Consider the following 18,956-nt stretch of genomic DNA (forward strand, 5'->3'; position numbering starts at 1 on the left):
CTACAGCCCTCAAACTTCATAGGATGATTGGTCTTATAGAGCTGATGATCCCTATTGTTTTTGGGGTCAGTAGGTCAAAGGTCAAGGTCACACTGACCGTTGGTCAATTTCTCGTTTCCGGATGATAACTAGAGTTCCTTTAGACCTACAGACCTCAAACTTCATAGGATGATTGGTCTTACTGAGCAGATGATCCCTATTGTTTTTGGGGTCAGTAGTTCAAAGGTCAAGGTCACAGTGACCGTTGGTCAATTTCTCGTTTCCGGATGATAACTAGAGTTCCTTTTGACCTACAACCCTCAAACTTCATAGGATGATTGGTCTTATTAATCAAATGATCCCTATTGTTTTAATGGTCAGTAGGTCAAAGGTCAAGGTCACAGCGACCGTTGGTTAATTTCTCCTTTCCGGATGATAACTAGAGTTCCTTTAGACCTACAACCCTCAAACTTCATAGGATGATTGGTCTTATTGAGCAGATGATCCCTCTTGTTTACGTTTGTTTCAAGTATCATCAAAATCCTTTAAAGGTTTGAAGAATTATGGAGCAGACACAATTTCATTTAATTTCATTTGTGAAACTATATATGATATGACCATCAAGTGCAATTTCGTTTGACGCCCGCCTGCCATACGCTGATTGAATAACCAGGATTTTCAAAATTGAATACCTGGTTAAAAACAAACAGTTTAGGAAGCATCTTCTCATACAACCTTAACAATAGAAACCATCCATAGACAGCCTTCATTGAAGTGACTACCGGGTATTTACATTATCTTATCTCCATTTCCATTCCTGTTTCCATTCACAGTTATTCTCAGCAGTGGGGGAGACATCGCTTTTTTACAAAAGCATCCTCTAGTTTCTAAAGGGATCAACTTCATACTTCAAATAAATGTACCTTATCATCATCCACATCTTATGTGACAAGGTTCATAACTCTAGCACCAATATTGCAAGAATTATCTCCCCATCAACTTAGATTTTTTTACTAGAAAAATGTTATTTTTTACTGTAACTTTTTTAGTTTTAAAGGTATCTACCTCAAACTTCAAATACTTATTCCTTATAATCAATTATATTTTATGTGACAATATTCATAACTCTTGAAGTAATTTTTACAGATTTATTTCTCTTTGAACTTAGGATTTTCTTTAAGAAATATTATAACTTTGTTACTTTTTAAGGTATCTACTTCAAACTTCAAATATATACTTCTTATCATTACATACATGTTGTGTGACAAGGTTCATAACTTTAGCGTGACTATTTCTAGAATTATTTCCCTTGATCTTGGAATTTATTTTAACAAATGTTATATTTTTACTATAACTTAATACATAATTATACATAATTGATTTTTCTTTCATAGTTTTGCCCTCCTTACTGCGTCCAGTATTTTATTAGTCGAGCTTGGCTGTCTCCTGTGACAGCTCTTGTTGTAAGACCTTTCCATAATATCTGTGCAATAGTTTTGGCATAAGGAAGAAACAATGTTATCTATGCATTACTTAACAAAAGTCCTGTGAGGTGGGCTTAACCGATACCGGCAACCAAAATGCGAAGTGTATACTAGTACTTGAGGATGGTAACTATTCACTGCATTTAGAATTGAAAAAGAAATACAACTTTATAGCCAATGACTTTATTAACATGTAAATTACATACATAGATAACAACAAATATCACAACTTCTGAGGACTTTAGAAAAATACAAGTGTACAATTCAGTCTGATTTCCAAAGAAGCAAATAGCACCACGCATGAAGACTGTCAATATAGATCTAGTTATGTCCCTGACCTTAGACGTCGCAAGAAAAGGGGAAACGAGATCATTAAATAAAATCAGAAAATATGGCTGTTCTTTAGAATGAAACGTGGCCAGTTACCCGCCGGAATTGCTCATAACTTAGCCAAAATACCGCCAACCAAGGCCCCTGAAATAAAATTTCGTTTCTTTTTATAACAACATGCCCATGCGTAATAAGAAATGGAATTATATTGAATATAGAGCATCCGAACAAAAAGTTTAACATTGATACTTGATGTCGGTCCAGTAACGGCACAACATTGACGTAAATTATAAGAAATGACCAGCTGGATAATAGTTGTGGAAATTAGTTTTTATCCCTAGACAATCTGGATCCGGAAAACGAACGTTAGCTTTGTAATACCTCAAAGTGAATAAAATGCATTTCAATTTTTATCTCAAACAAATTTCCAATGAAAAGTCTTTACAGTACGCTATGAGTTGTAGAATAAAGCTTTTGTATACCAGTATTTTAGTTGGAGAAAATTTAGCACATAAGTTTGTGCGTATATATAATACTTACCAGACGACAGTATGTCGGTACAAAACCTTTATATAGAGCCATAAATCCTTCTTGTTTCACCGTTTTAACGAGACAGTCAATGGAATTCTTGTATAAAACGGGCCTGCAAAAAAACACATCATATTTGACCATTAATTTGCATGACTACTCGCTATTGTTAGAACATTACTGATCTTGATACAAAATGGTAAACAGTACACGTGTGTAGTGCATCAAACATATTATTAAAAGCTTTCGTCATACATTTTACTAGATCTTTATAGATAAATAAGAATATCTTTTTATAGAAAATAATAATGAAAGACATGTAATTCCGTTAGTACCAAAGTTCATGAGTGTGTTTTAGAGGTTTCTCATGTGAAATATACATAGACATTAAAGTGCGATCGGCAGCCGCTTTTCTCTACCAATTTGTTTTGTTATGGTTGAAACGTGTTTGGCCTTGCTCCTTAAGTTGTTACTGCACGAATCCTTTATTTGATTTAGAAAGGGAACATTTAAAAGAAAACCATACCTGCCGTCTTTAATAGGTTGATTCATGACTCTGGTTTTAACAACGTCAGCTGGTGTACACATTATAGAAGCGACTAAACCGGAACAAGCGCTGAAATAAACGCAAACGGTCGCAATGTATGAACACGATTTGACATATGAAAGAAATGAGAGAGAATACCATGAAACCTATTTTTAGTATATTTAATAATATAGCCTGATGAAATTTTACGTCTGAGAACAATGGACACAACATTATATTATTACAATGTAAATAACTATCAATTAAATTCATAAAAGCAATCAATTTTTATCAAGTCTGACAAATAAAGCTTTGTAAATTGGCATGTCTGAATAAATTAGGGTTCTACCTGGATATTCCATGTACGATGTAGTTATCTGGTAACGATGTTTTAATAAGTATTTGTCTTTTGACAGTGTCGTATGTGACAAGATCTGTAAATATGATATTTAAATGAAACATTTTAAATTTCATACCATTTTCAACATTCTTTGGTCATTTCCTTCATTTTCCAGTACGAATAATCCACGAGTGGTTTTGAGTGGCATAGTTAGCCGGATAATATTTGATCGAAACCAAAAACAAAATACACCTTAAAAGCGTCGAATGATATGATATATAGTAAACTGTGCGCGCTATTTGAAAGAAAACCGTTGTTGATGTAGTATCATCGTACATGATGAACTTGAGCTGACCTATGTATAATGCTTGTTTGCGCATGCTCCGTATTTTCTAGTAAAATATCTAAGATCACATGTTAAGGGTTTAGTGAATAAATTTATATCTTGTGCTGAACACTCGTCGTGTTTTACTTTACTTCATTGTATCTAACGCACTTGGTTTAATTTCTATTATTTATTGTTCATTAATAAACGAACATTACAACATGGTGTCAGAGTAAAAACGTTTAATAAATAACCTGGACATACGATAAAAAAAAAATGGAATATTTATCTAAACAAAATAAAGTTACACAATTAAATTAATATTTGAAAACAACATGGAATTATCTGGATTGTCAGTGCCCCAAATGGACTGGGAATCTTCGAATTTACCTGAAGCTTATAATAAATTCGAACGTCACGCAAAACTAATGTTTACAGGACCTTTGAAGAAAAAGTCTGAAGAAGAACAAGTTTCTTACTTTCTATTATGGATTGGTGATAAAGGGCGGGATATCCACTGCACGTGGAAAGATATTTCTGAAGACGATGCCAAAAAGATCGACACGTTCTACAGAAAATTCAGAACTTATGTGCAACCTAAGCTCAATCCAATATTTGCTAGATATAAATTCTACAACCAAACACAGGGAGAAGAAACCATCGATTCGTTCTTGACAAAATTACAAATCTGTGCACGAGACTGCAGTTTTGCAAACACAGACGAAATGATACGGGACCGTATTGTATTTGGCACAAATTCTTCTAAGGTTCGGGAAAAGCTAATCAACGAAGGTGCAGAATTGACCTTAGATAAAGCTGTACAAATCGCTCAAAATATGGAATATTCCAAACAGCAATTGAGTTCAATGGCATCTGCGGCGGACAAGGACGTTCACCACGTGGCGAGACCTAGAAAACGTTTAATCCGAAGGCGGGAAAAGCCACAAGACAGGGACGAGAAAATGACCTGTTCTAGATGCGGGACAACACATCAAGAGAGCAAAACGTGTCCAGCAAAGGGGAAAACGTGCAGGAAATGTGGCAAACTGAATCATTTCCAGAAAATGTGTAAATCACGTAATACTGTGAACAATATAAATTGTGAGTCGGACTTATCGAGTGACGATCAGGATTTTTATGTATGCAAGGTAAATGATTTCATTACTTCTCGACCTGATTGCGCAATGGTTCAACTCCAAATTGGCCGAAAGTCCGCCCCTGTAAATTTCAAAAAAGATACAGGGTCTCAATGTAACTTGATACCTCAGGAAATGCTCAAGAAACTAGATTTCAAAGGCCCCTTGCTACCCTCTGATGATAGGATATCTTCCTACACAAAAGACCCTATCCCAGTTTATGGAAAGGTCAACTTACCCTGTAAGGTCAAGGATAAGGAAATCATTACATGTTTTCATGTGGTAGGCAGTAAATCTCCAGCATTATTAAGCTTACAGACTTCAATAGATCTGAGATTGATAAAACTAACCTATGCTATAGAAAAACAACCAGTCACGTTAGATAAACAAAAAAAATCTTGACTGATTACAATGACGTATTTAAAGGCATTGGTTTATTCCCAGGTACATGCAGTTTACATTTAAAACCAAAAGCTATACCTGTAATTTGTCCACCCAGGCGTGTACCTGTAGCTTTACAGGACCGTTTAAAAATTTGAGTTGAAGTCTATGGAGGATAAAGAAATTATCCAAAAGGTTACTAGACCGACTGACTGGGTCAATTCATTAGTCTGTGTGGAAAAACCCAGCACTGGAAAGCTGAGGGTGTGCTTAGATCCTAAAGCACTAAATGACAATATCATGAGACCGCACTACCCCATGAGGACTATAGAAGACGTGACAAACCAATTGACAGGTGCTAAGTACTTCAGTGTATTAGACGCAACGAAAGGTTATTGGTCGATAAAATTGACGGACGAATCCTCATATTTGACGACATTTAATAGTCCCTTCGGTAGATACCGATATTTGCGGCTTCCTATGGGTATAAAAAGTTCCCAAGACATATTTTGTCAAAAAATCGACGAATTTTTCGAGGACGTGACGGGCGTGACGTCAATAGTAGACGATCTTCTTGTGTACGGACGGACTATCGAAGAGCACGATGCAAACCTGACACGTGTTTTGGACCGAGCACGTGAAAAGGGTATAAGGTTTAACCCAGACAAATGTGTAATCGGCTCTCAGGAAGTTAAATACTTTGGTCACGTACTGACAGCTGACGGTCTTAAGCCCGATCCCGAAAAAATCAGAGCAATTGTAGAAATGAAAGCCCCAGAAAATAAGTCAGAGTTAGAAACTATTCTTGGCATGATCACGTATCTGTCAAAATTTGATTCAAAATTGGCAGAAATGGTAAGCCCTATGCGTGACTTGTTGAAAAAGACATTGAGTTTATATGGGACAGTGCGCAAATTGACGCCTTTGAAAAGGTTAAAGTCGCAATGACTAAGGCACCAGTCTTGGCATACTATGACCCGAAAAAGCCTGTCACATTGCAAGTCGACTCGAGTGCACGTGGTTTAGGTTGCACGTGCTTACAGGACGGCAAGCCCATTGCATTTGCATCAAAGACCTTGACCCCTACAGAGAGAGGTTATGCTCAAATAGAAAAAGAGACATTAGCTATACTTCATGGTCTTCGACGTTTCAAGCAATACTGTTACGCAAGACATACTAAAGTTGAATCTGATTGCAAACTTGTTGTTTCCGTTATGAAAAAAGAATTATGTCGGGCGACCCCCAGACTACAACGTCTCTTATTACAGATTCAACAGTTCGACATAGAGGTCGTACATGTTAGCGGGAAAAGCATTCCTGTAGCGGATACACTATCCCGTCATTTTGTCAAGGACACGTATCCAGAATTGTCTGACGGACTTGACGTGCACGTGCACACGGTTATTAATAGTTTACCGGTAAGCGACGGAAAATTACAAGACCTCAGACTTTCCACACAGCAAGACAGTCAGTTTCAGACACTGAAACAAACAATTATTGACGGCTGGCCTGAATTTAGGCACGAGTGCCCGAATTCCATATTAGAATTTTGGAATCATCGGGATGAACTCTCGACTGTAAATGACATAATTTTCCGTGGTCAAACATTGGTCATTCCAAGTTCATTGCGAACTGAAATGATTAACGCTGTTCATGTAGGTCATATGGGAGTGACTAAAACGCTGAACAGGGCGAAGGATATTATGTTCTGGCCAGGCATGGTCAAACAGGTCACAGACCACGTGTTAGCATGCCCTTTATGCCTAACACACAGAGCATCAAATGTGAAGGAACCATTAAATCCCCACATTGTGCCCCAAAGACCCTGGCAACATATTGCCGCCGACTTATTCACGCTTGACGGACGTGATTACCTTATAACTGCGGACGTCTACAGTAATTACTTTGAAGTCGATGCATTGCCAGAAACAAAAAGTAAAACTGTTATTAGAAAATTAACAATGCATATGGCTCGCTATGGTCAAGTAGAAACATTGAAAAAGCGATAACGGGCAACAGTTTAGCTCAGAAGAATTTCAAAAATTTGCTTCTGACTGGAATTTTAAACATGTAACATCTTCACCTGGATATAGCCAATTCAATGGTTTCATAGAAAATGGTCTCAATAGCCAACAAATCTATGATAAAATGCCAGGAGACCAAAACAGACCCATATTTAACATTTCTGGAAAATCGTAACACACCTTGAAACTGCGGATATCCCCCAGCACAACTGTAAATGGGCAGACGGTTAAAATCCATTTTGCCTACAAATAATGAGCAACTGAAACCATCCTTCATTAACCACAAGTCTGTAAGAAAATCTCTGCAAAAAAATAATGTGACGCAAAAGAACTATTACGATAAGAGTGCGAGGTCACTTCCCCGGTAAACAAAGATGATTCTTGCAGGGGGTGCAATTTAGGAAAACTTGGAAACCAGCCATAGTTCTAAAAAAGAAGGGGAGAGTTCATACAAAGTGCAAACTGAAAATGGCGCTATTTACAGCCGTAATCGCCGCTTCATAAACAAAACGCGGGAAAAGTTCCCTATCAATACAGAGTCCTTCCCTAATATCCTCCACCAAGGTCAAGATCCTCATGATATAATCTCAAACAAAGCACCTTTAAATGATACAGGTATTTCCCAGAATATTCAAAATCCTATTAGCCATGAAGCAAGGTCAGGCACAGGTTATCAGACGCGCAGTGGTCGAGTAGTAAAACCTAATAAACGTTATAATACCGACGAATGGAGCACTGTTAATTAATCATCCGGAATGGATAGACATTATAATGTAAAGAGAAAAAAAAGAGAGAACAGAAATAAAATAATAGTAATAATAATAAAAAACAAAACAAAAAAACTTTGTGACTTTAAAACTATTTAAATTGTTCTCTTCAGTATGTATATGCATTTTTAATCATCATAATTGTTTATTATCATATACAATTTTATTAACATGTGTTGCTTATTTTTTCTTTTAAAAACAGGGAGATGTAGTATCATCGTACATGATGAACTTGAGCTGACCTATGTATAATGCTTGTTTGCGCATGCTCCGTATTTTCTAGTAAAATATCTAAGATCACATGTTAAGGGTTTACAGAATAAATTTATATCTTGTGCTGAACACTCGTCGTGTTTTACTTTACTTCATTGTATCTAACGCACTTGGTTTAATTTCTATTATTTATTGTTCATTAATAAACGAACATTACAACAGTTGAAATACTCCGCGAATACTGGAACATCTTGCACTATTGTCTCGAGCGTGAACCGTACATTTTGGTGAGAAAAGGGTACATTCGAACACTTTTGAGTTATCGCTCTTGTTTTTTCGCAGAATTATGAAAAACAAAGTTTTAAAAACTTCAGATGTAATTCAAAAGTATATATATGGAATTGTCTCATTTACAGGCTATAGAAAGTCATTGGCTAATCAATACCTCCAACATTGACTAGAACACTTCGTTGAACATTTGGCACCCATCCGCGCCATAATCCCCTTATACCAGATTCCCTATATATTGTCCGAAACGCCTGTGCACAGTTCGTCACCCTAAAATACAAAATTTGCATTCCCGCTTGATTTTTTTTTCATCGGTACATCCTTTAAGCAATTAAAAGTATGAGAAAACTGACCAATAAATTTAGTGTGTAAAATCAAGACAAGAAAATTATTGAGCTTGCTAAAAACTCCCAGAATGTCTTTTGGCTTTGATCGATTTAATCAATATTTGAATCAGTCATGAGTCCGTTACCTGCAACCGACCAAGGCCCATGTAGGAATCGAACCAATATCGTTTCCCTCTCTACCTGATCGGGGTGCGGATTTTATAACATTAAACATACCGTACTGGTTTGCCCTCCAGTCGCAGACGACCCTCCATTTGCATCTGAACTTTGACTAGATCTGTTGGACTGGCAGCAAGCTGACCAAGAGCCCCACACGTGCCGCTCACTATCACTGACTTCCTGAAGCATACGACAGAAAATAAAAACATAAAGGCATTGAATAGCAGAGCTCTGCCAACGAATCGTTTACGACTTAAAAGTAAACTAAACGTAAAATTTTCATTATTTTTGTGAAAGAAATTTGAACAACATTGAATTATCATGAATATATGAGTGTTTTTTTTACAAATGTGAGTTAAATAATGATGAAATGCGTTGTAACAAAATCGTTTTAATCCATTATTACACACCAAAATACGATTTGAAATGTGAATATCAGACATTCAGGTCATTGCTTCTTCTTAGATAATGTCAGCACAGCTTGTTAATACGGTGATCCATTCTATTTTGCATTTACCGCTGTCATTTCGAACGGTCTTACAAATCTTACATATTCTAAAAATGTCAATCAAACCGAATCTGCAATTTTCATGTAATTTTGTTGTGATTAATGCTTTCGAGGGATCACTTTGTTTCCCGGATTTTTATACTGCACAACAGCAGGTGTCAAGTGATGTGTGGCAGCTGTAAAAAGTTGCCCCGTACTTCACTTCAGTGTTGTTATATTTTTGCCAGCACTATTAAGTGTTGAAAATTGAGTACCGCTCAAGCCGGTGCTAGGGGACGTGAGGGATGTTGCACTGTTTCATTATCCCTCATGCACAGACTCAATCAAACCGAGTCTGCAATTTTCATGTTATTTTGTGGTGATTAATGCTTCCGAGGGATCACTTTGTTTCCTGATTTTTATAATGTTATGACTCGTGACTGTTGTTGTTTTTATTTGTCTATTCGCTTGTCTTTGTGTTGTTTTTTATTATTCTTTTTTATGCACGTTAGCTCAGTTACCAGCTTATACATTTTAGGAAGAGGAGCAATGGTTTTGCAATTTTGGATATAATTTGACAAAAGCAAATACCAGAGTGGGAACGATCCATCATCATTTTTCTGAAACACATGGTCCCTTAGTCCTTCATAAATTACCATTCGAAACCCAGAGTAAACTACAAACAAGAAACATAAAAATCATATAAACATACATCGTATATAGTGGATTCATTCTATTTATTTTTCATAACTAGTACATGTATACATGTACATGTTCCTGCTCCAGGAAACTTAACTTTGAATAATATACATTCCCTTGAAGAAACTATGGGTTTAACATTTTGAAAAAAAATATGTGTGTAACATTATGAAAAAACTATGGATTAAACATTATGAAAATATTATAGGTTGTAACAACGTGTTATTCAAAGCAACATTGCTGTCTCACTTTTCTTTACAATCATGAAAAAGTCTTTCTTAAACAATCCATTAAGCTGATATAGTTTTGTGATTTCATTTTCTATTTCTGTATTTGAACTGTAATTTCCACTGCATTTTTGAACTATATTTTTCCACTGCATGAAACGTTGTTTTTCATAATTGTTTTTCAACATTTTCCTCCTTCACAGATCGTTATATTTGACAGTAAAATATGCTTTATTAATGCTTGTTTTTCATAATTTCAAAGTAATCATCTGATTCTCAAAACTAAATTCTTACTAATTTGTCTGTATAGTGCCGGCGAAATTCCTTGCCATAGCTTTAACAGTCCTTCTTCTGTAACTGAAAAAAATAATCACCATTATAAAAGGTTTACTCAGATGCAAAAGAAAGTATGTACTTGGTGAGAGAGAAATATTGTACATTTTGTTTAATTTAAAAAGCAAATTTATGCCTTTGGATACTTTTTTTTGATGGAACATCATTCAATTCCATGTCCATATGACGTAACGTCGGTTCCATGCAGTCTCGAACACTTTAGTTGATCCATTTACAAGAAATGAACTGAGTATAAATCACCTTGTTGGACAAAAAAGATCTTCATCATCAACAACAACAACAACAAAAAACCCCAACAAAAACGTTAAAAAGTCACAATGCTGCAACTTTTACTTTTCGCCCTTCCACTATTTACATAAAGCCGCAATTCTGATCAATACGTATGGTCATCAGACTTCTACAAGTTTTGATATGAAATTTGCCACAAACTTTCCAAGTAACAAAGAGCTTTTGCAACTAAGTTGACATTTGTATTACTAAAAACGAAATGATAACAAATGGTTTGATGTAATACCCTTTAATGCAATTTTGCTGTTAAAATTGGTATGCCATATTTTGTGAAAAAGAAACGCACATCAACGTTGTTTACATTAAACTTTCTTTATATAATCTTTTATATAATCTACACGAAAATGTAGAATAAAATTTATATCTAAATTACATGATAACTGTTTCTGTAAAACGAGAAATATACTGATAGAATGCTATTATCATACAATACACTTATAGTTTCAATGTCTTGCATAATTTTACTAACCACGGTGTTTAATTATTTATTTTTCCAATAATTTGCACTATTCTTGAATTATTTTCCTTACCACGAGGATGAATTATTTATTTTACCAATAAATAGCTTTTTTACTTACCAATGTCTTACATTATGTTACTTGCCAATAATTGTGTGTTGAATTATTTTGTTCTATCAATGATTTACATAGTTCCACTTACTAATGGCTTGCATTACTTTACTTACCGCTGCGTTGAATTATTTAATTTACTAATAATTTGCATTAAATTTGTATTTTACTTACCAATGTCTTGCATTATTTTTACATACAAATTGTCTTTCTTTATTTTACTTACTACTGCATCGAATTATTTATTTTACCAATAATTTGCATTATCTAACTTACCACAATTTGACCAAAGTTCAGATCTTCTTAAGTTTTTTCTTGCAAGTAGCTTTAATTAGGAGCTGAATTTAACCAGATTGTAACTTACCAATATCTTACATTATTCAACTTACCAATGCCTTGCATTATTTTAAACATTCCTCTCTTGGAATGTGATACTGTTGTTCCAGTCACATTAACCTCCCCTTGTATTTGAAGTCTCGTCCGCGTGAGGTCCAGTGGATACGTCACTTAAAAACAAATAAATTCATAACATGATATAAAGTGGTCAATATCTTAGTTATCGATGGTGGCTGATTTGGAACGCTTTTGTGCGTCGTGTTGGCGCTACCGACAACAGGACAAAGCGCCAAATGGTGCGTTGTCGAACTTTGTGTCGCTAACGATGCACGCCAAATGGCGCATTGTCGTGCGGCGTGTTGTCGCGATGTCACATTGTCACTCGGTTCAAATCGAAGAATTGGCTTATAAGCCAAGCGACAAGGCGACAACGCGCCGTTTGGCATGCTTCGCTAGAGACAGGATGACAAGAGGACAGCGCGACAACGCGCCGTTTAGCACTTTGTCGTGTTGTCGCTACCGACAAGACGAAAAGGCGAACGATATAGATGCGTTGTCGCTATCGACAACGCAACGTGCAATGTACCAAATCAGCCACCATAGTTATCTTGTGCAAAACCAGCATGATGTTATACAATCATTAATAATGATAAAGATTCAGTTAAATCTAAAAATAACTGTTTGATTGCAAAGTTATCCAGCTAATTATTATGAACAAAATGACACAAAAACTGGTTAGTCTCTAGCGGTTGAAACTCTTTCATGAGGTCGGTGTTTAAATGAATACTTTTAAACTAGTATATAATTTAAAATATTTATAAAATGTGCTATGCATGGTTACTAGTATGAAGCAAGTTGAACTAGACGTGAATATGTATTCATTAAAATTTTTATATCACTATCATTATGACTAAAAATAGATGTACCATGTAAAAAAGAAATGAGACGATTAATATCTTATATCTTTTGTAACTACAATATTTGCATTAAGGCAAATGCAAAACCTAGTTTCTGCTGTCAATGAAATCATATTTTTACGCATTTGACGGTGACTGTTCCGTGTACTTGAATTAAGATTGTATGATATGGGCTAAAAGTTTGAATATGGTAAAACTTTTATCGGATAGATTGAAGTTAAATCAAGACTAACATAAACTTGTCCATTGAGCGCTTTTCTAATGCTGTTAGCATGCTTTAAAAATGTAATCACTGATGTTGACGGTGATAAAAAGACAGTTACGGCAGATCCTAAAGAGAATGATGCAATGGCTGAACTATACTCTAGTGAATTCAAAGTAACTTACTGCGGTGATTCGGAGGGTAAACTCATCACCTCAAGGGAACCTGCATGCACATAGGTAATCGGAACACCTTGGCTAGAAGATGCGATTGCCTAGATGACGAAATAGTACGGACTTTCATGAGCTATTTGTAAATGAAGAACATTAAAACTCACCAGATTCTGCGACCATTGCTGACACGGCTGACAAGACGAATTTGTACGCCAGTTCCTCACCAGGCGAGGGTGTGACCTGCACATCGTCATCCGCCATGTTAGCCTATTTGTCTTAAACTGATAAATTAAAGTGCAGAAATTTGCATTTATAATAAGTATCATAGACTTCACATTCCGTTTATTTTTCTTGATTTGCTATGGCTCGAATTTGACTTGCTTACTTTTTTCCTTTTTTTTTTTTTTTTTTTTTTTTTTGGAATAGACACCTCACAAACCATCATATATCAAGCAATGACAATTTTAGAAATAACAAGAATGACAAAAATGGAATTACATATTTAATACTTAACGCAGACTTTTAAATGCAATCCCTTTGTCATTGTTTTTCGAGCTTTAAAGGATAGGGCCAGAAGTTAATGTTTATGATTTATTGAAAATAACAAACGTTCATAGTCTTATGACAACAATCTCTCTTTATTATCCCTTAACTTTTTGTTATACTCGGTTTTGATCATAATTCATTTTTTCTTTGCCATTTGAAAATAAAAAAGAAAACAATTCAAAAGAGGTAAGATAAATTTGCATGAAATTCAACTTATTAAAAATATCTTTTGACCCTTGTTTAAAAATATTAAAATTTAATGCAAAACATTGAATAAAACTACCGTTCATATTTCATGCTGCAGACTAATCAATTAAAAACATGTGCACTTCAAATAAGACTATTGTCTCATATTGGTTTCCGTAGGTATTAAAATCAAACAATTACATCGCCGAAAGCTTTCATTTATTTTACTTTGTTAAAAAACACATATTCTACATATTTACATCTTTTTATCATTTTATGTCAATGCTAACCTTATGCGTATATCCGAATTAGTTTCATTTGTCCCACATTATCAACTTCTTTCAAATGCGATAAAGCAAAGGGTTGATTGTACGGCCATTCTTATCACAAGAGGCCGCAAAATATAACCTTGAATATAACCGGTCACTAAAACTATTTATAACGTCAGTGATAGTTTTATCTGCCACTTATCCCCCCCCCCCACCAAAAAAAAAAAAAGATGTGGTAGAGAAAGGGTGGCAGGAATGTAAAATCAAAGCACAGAAGGCGCTGAATTTGTTTTGGTCTCAGAATGTCAGAAATGTGAAGGTTATGAGATTATAAACCAATTTGTTTGGTAAGTGTATTCCAGTGTTATAACTACATGTATAGTAAATTGGCTATAACACTAATTGCAACATTCAATTCAATGTTTATTTGGCTTAATCAATTAATTAATTTAAAAACAAAACAAAAAAACATGAGTTGCCTGAACAGGGATTTGAACTCCGGACCTGTGGGTTCGAAAGCGACCGTGTAAACCCCTCGACCACAGGGAGTTATAAGTTAACATCCTAAAGAAAACCATATTATTCTTAATTAGATTTTGTAACCCTTAATAATTTCGATATATTTTGTTTACGGTAAACCTGTTGTTTAACACTGAAGTAAATAATCATGGAGCTGAATATAAGCATGTATATCTATGTGAATAACACAATATTCGAAATCTTCGACCAATAGGGAACTATTTTTTCGTTTCCGAAATTAATTCGCCTGTCATTTGACAATCTTTACGCCGTGATCTCCGCTTAATTTTTCGGCGTTAATGTACATATGAAGGGAAGTAACCGCTTCGAGGAGTTTGAACTACTTTCGGCATTTGCAAATAAGAACATCAGGGTCTGAAATTTCGCTACCATTAATTGTTTGGTCTAACGACCCAAACAAATAAAAATGACATTTCTTAATAAAAGCTTGTTCTGATACTGGCAATGGTTTTTTTCTGCTTAAGGTGATTCTGCGTTGTCAGCCATGTTTGTTTTCACTAAATCTGTCCAAAGTGAAAGTAGGCCAAAATTCATATGACAAAAAAGCTCACAATGTAAAATGATGAACCATTTGAAAGAACACATCCAGGTCTATGTTTTAAGGACAATTAGAAATAAAAATACAAATGATAACAATAAGAATATTTACCTTGAATGTGCAACATTTCCGAAGACCAAGTACAATCTGTTGTCAAGTTTTATACACATTTCATGAATGGCAAACTTCAGTTTAGAGTCAGTTTTAGTGAAAACAAACATGGTTGACAAAGCGGAATCACCTTTATTAAAATGAGATAAAACTCTTAAATTACAAACTCTTGAACAGTGAAAATACTGTTATCATATTTCTCGACAAAACAGAGTTATTTTTACAATAACTTGTACAGTGATTTTAAATATCATTAAAACTAATATTTTTACCTTGATTTAAAGCAACATTTTTATTCCGATTTATAATCACAGACTTCTTCCTTCGTCTAAATGTTCTTGCCAGATGAAAGATCATGTTCTAGAATCGCCTGATAATGAGTCTATAAGATAAATGACATCAAAGTGAGAATCATCATTCCTGGAACATATTTAAAACATTTATCAAGTTGTGAAGAATAATGTTGTGCAGCAGAAACACAGGAAATTTTTTACGAAAAAATATTGAATGAATATGCATACTTTTAAAATTGTTATTATGATCTAAAAAGACAATATTTTCAAAAGAATTTGTGAAATATCAAATATGTTAATGTTACAAATATCAATATTTAAAAAAAACAACAACAAATGTCAACTTTAATAATTATGTAACCGGAAGATTAAAGATTAAAACCTTTATTGGAAATATATAATTGAAATTGTACTCTTTTATTGCATAGCTATCAAAGAAAATATACTGTTTCATTGGAAATGAATCATATAAATGGTATTTCTTTCATTGGAAATAAATCATTGAAATCATAGCACACTTTAATTTTGAAATATATCAAAGAAATGGTACTCTTTCAGTCTGCAATATATCACAAAATTTGTGCTCTTTCATTGGAAATATATTACATAAATGTAACATATTCACTGAAAATATACACTATCACCGAAAATTTATCTAAGAAATTGTAAACTTTCATTGGAATTATATCACAGAAATGGTACTCTTTTATTTGAAATGTATCACAAAAATTGTACACTTTCATTTGAAATATATCATTGAAATTGTTGTACTTCATTTTAAATATATCACTGAAATTGTACTCTTTCACCGAAAATATATATTACAAAATTGTACTCTTTCATTGGAAATATATCAACTTTCATTCGAAATATACATGTACACTATCATTGGAAAATCTCAGAAATTGTTAAATTTCATTGGATATATATCATTGTTTTACTTCATTTTAAATATATCACTAAAATTGTACTCTTTCAACGAAAATATATCACAAAATTGTACTCTTTCATTGAAAATATATCACAGAAATGTAACACTTTCATTGGGAATTTATCACAGAAATGGTACACTTTCATTGGAAATGTATCACAAAAAGTTACACTTTCATTTAAAATATATCACACAAATTGGAAATGTATCAAAAAAGAAATGGTAATCTTTCTTTTGAACTACATCATTTAAATGAAACACCTTAATTGGAAATGGTACACTTTTAATTGGCAAAATATTACAGTACTCTTTAATCGGAAATTTATCACAGAAAAGGTTCTCTTGCATTGATATACGTGTATCACAAAAATTGTACTTTTTTATTGGAAATATATCACAGAAATGGCACTTTTTCATCGGAAATATTTCAGATGATCGCATACTAAAACTCACATACCTGCAATTATATCACAGTCAAATTGCTAATATAGAATCATTTGGATTAAAATAACACAAAAATACTAGGATATTCCCCGTTTTATAAAAATCAATGAAACAGAAAACAAAACAGTTTACACAGTTTATATGTACAGGCGGGTGTATATTTCAGATATATATATACTCGTACTTAGTATTCCAGCTCACGACAGTGTAATTGTAAGTTACACAGACTATGTTGTAATATGTATATAATATATGTTTAAATATCATTTACTACTTTAGAGACCATATACATGTAATTAAACATGTTTTACGAGCAACAGATGTGACATTTAATTATAACTACATGTATATCTAATCACAGCAAAAGTATTTTCATAAATCGGTTGTATTAACCAGAATATCATTAAATAGAAATGCAGCATATATATTTACCTGTATCAGTTGATCAGAAAAAATAAAACATACCTTAATACACACAAAATAGAAATCACAGTGAAAATAGCCACAATAAAATTTGCATCTTTTTCATTCGAGCGGTAAAATTTTAATATTGATTACTGTATGGTGGATGGTACGCGCCATCATATAGTAGAAATAAATCTTTAGTCTCGCGATACAGCTTAAAAAGCATCAAATTTAAATTATAAATTATTGTAGATAACCATTGCTTTAAGGTCACACAATAATCCACAGACTGTACTTCAAGTGAAGGTTATTGACTCTGTTAAACGTGTTTAGGTGTTCAGTAAAGTGGGACGCATTTATTGGGTAAACGGGGCAGTCAATGTCAGTTTAAATAAACTTTTTTTAACCTTTTTAAACTGAGTAAACTATATATAATTCATTCGCAATCTGGAAGACTGCGGGTTATGTTTGACTGAAGGTAAAAAGTAGACTACTTCATGTCTGTTGTAAGTAAGACATTGTTAGCAAAATGTAAACTCTTTCCACGTGAAAGTGTATAATGTGCAAATAAAGGGCTTTTAAAGCATCATGCCTCAGATTTTCATGAAATTTATAAAATGTTTTAAAAAGTAAATATTGTGAAGTGAACAAGGAAAGTAATTACACATTGCAAACGGCACTTTAAATCTACGAAAATTACCCCCTCCCCCCCCCCCCCCCAAAAAAAAAAAAAAAAGAACAAGCCTTGACTGCGTTAGCCACGCAGTAGAAACATGGTGATCAATACTGCAAACTCAGTCAGCAGTTGCATAAAACTTTTTTTTAATTGTGAATATTTTCACTTTTCTTAAAATCTTAGTACATTTTTATCAAGGTTGATTTTCTTGATTTTTTTTTTCGCTCATGTGGAGCCATTTATGTTCATGTGAGTGCTCCAAATAGCAAAAAGATGTAAGTCAAGTGTGCTCAGTTGTTGATAGAGCTACATGTATTATCTTTACTAACAAATGCACTTAGGTATTATCAATACACTGACATGATGAAACATAAAATGAGCCGTGTCACGACAAAACCAACATAGTGCGTTTGCGACCAGCATGGATCCAACCAGCCTGCGCATCCGCGCAGTCTGATCAGGATACATGCTGTTCGCTTACAAACTCTATAACAAGTAGAGAAACTGATAGCGAACCCATTATGTTGGTTTTGTCGTGACACGGCTCAAATAATTTGTTATATTCCCATTTTTGCAAATATCAGTATCACAATGTTGGAAGAGAGCATAATCTGTAAAATTCACAATCTGAAAGATACTGTAATTACATGTAACACATTTGAAAAACTGGTAGGCAGTTGTGTGAGTCCGATATTGTAGTATTACGTCTCGTCGTAGGGCTTCAAATCGTACCAATGTGTTGACAATGTCTATCACCGCGCGCTAAGATACTTTTTTGGTGCACATAGATTTGCACCACTCGTAGCAATGTATGGAGATTCAGGATGGATACCAAGTGTGTTCAGACATAAACTGCCTATAATACGATTTTGGAACAGGTTGTTATCAATGCCGGATGATAGACTAACCCAAAAAAAGTGTTCTTATATGACTACGGT

At 34.2% G+C, this 18,956-nt stretch overlaps 1 protein-coding gene across 5 annotated transcripts; it reads right to left on the bottom strand.

Annotated features, from left to right (window-relative positions):
- Positions 1 to 1,684: 1,684 nt before the first annotated feature.
- Positions 1,685 to 17,540, bottom strand: LOC132741849 (mitochondrial uncoupling protein 4-like). Of its 5 annotated transcripts, none has more exons than XM_060730108.1 (12): positions 17,403 to 17,540; positions 15,542 to 15,651; positions 13,244 to 13,360; positions 11,841 to 11,957; positions 10,535 to 10,597; positions 9,906 to 9,990; positions 8,885 to 9,007; positions 8,479 to 8,591; positions 3,197 to 3,281; positions 2,848 to 2,937; positions 2,334 to 2,436; positions 1,685 to 1,937 (listed from the first exon to the last, which is right to left on the bottom strand). In XM_060730108.1, the coding sequence occupies exons 3-12, from the start codon at positions 13,338 to 13,340 to the stop codon at positions 1,866 to 1,868; spliced, it is 948 nt and encodes a 315-aa protein (XP_060586091.1). In that variant the 5' UTR covers positions 13,341 to 13,360; positions 15,542 to 15,651; positions 17,403 to 17,540; the 3' UTR covers positions 1,685 to 1,865. The 5 variants fall into 5 exon arrangements, with proteins under 5 accessions (XP_060586091.1, XP_060586090.1, XP_060586092.1 ...); XM_060730107.1 differs by having other exon boundaries at positions 15,542 to 15,689; positions 17,403 to 17,512; XM_060730109.1 differs by lacking the exon at positions 17,403 to 17,540 and adding an exon at positions 17,122 to 17,141.
- Between the last annotated feature and the right edge of the window lie 1,416 nt (positions 17,541 to 18,956).

Source organism: Ruditapes philippinarum, unplaced genomic scaffold (genome assembly GCF_026571515.1).
Source record: "Ruditapes philippinarum isolate M1 unplaced genomic scaffold, ASM2657151v2 ctg2696_1_1_1_1, whole genome shotgun sequence".
NCBI classification, from domain to species: domain Eukaryota; kingdom Metazoa; phylum Mollusca; class Bivalvia; order Venerida; family Veneridae; genus Ruditapes; species Ruditapes philippinarum.

Coding starts and splice junctions, on each gene's coding strand:
- LOC132741849 (XM_060730108.1), bottom strand. CDS start 13,340: ATGGCGGATGACGATGTGCAGGTCACACCCTCGCCTGGTGAGGAACTG. Junction 10,598..11,840: donor TAAAATAATGCAAGGCATTG/GTAAGTTGAATA, acceptor TATTTTTTTCAG/TTACAGAAGAAGGACTGTTA. Junction 2,437..2,847: donor CAACCTATTAAAGACGGCAG/GTATGGTTTTCT, acceptor GTTTTTTTGCAG/GCCCGTTTTATACAAGAATT.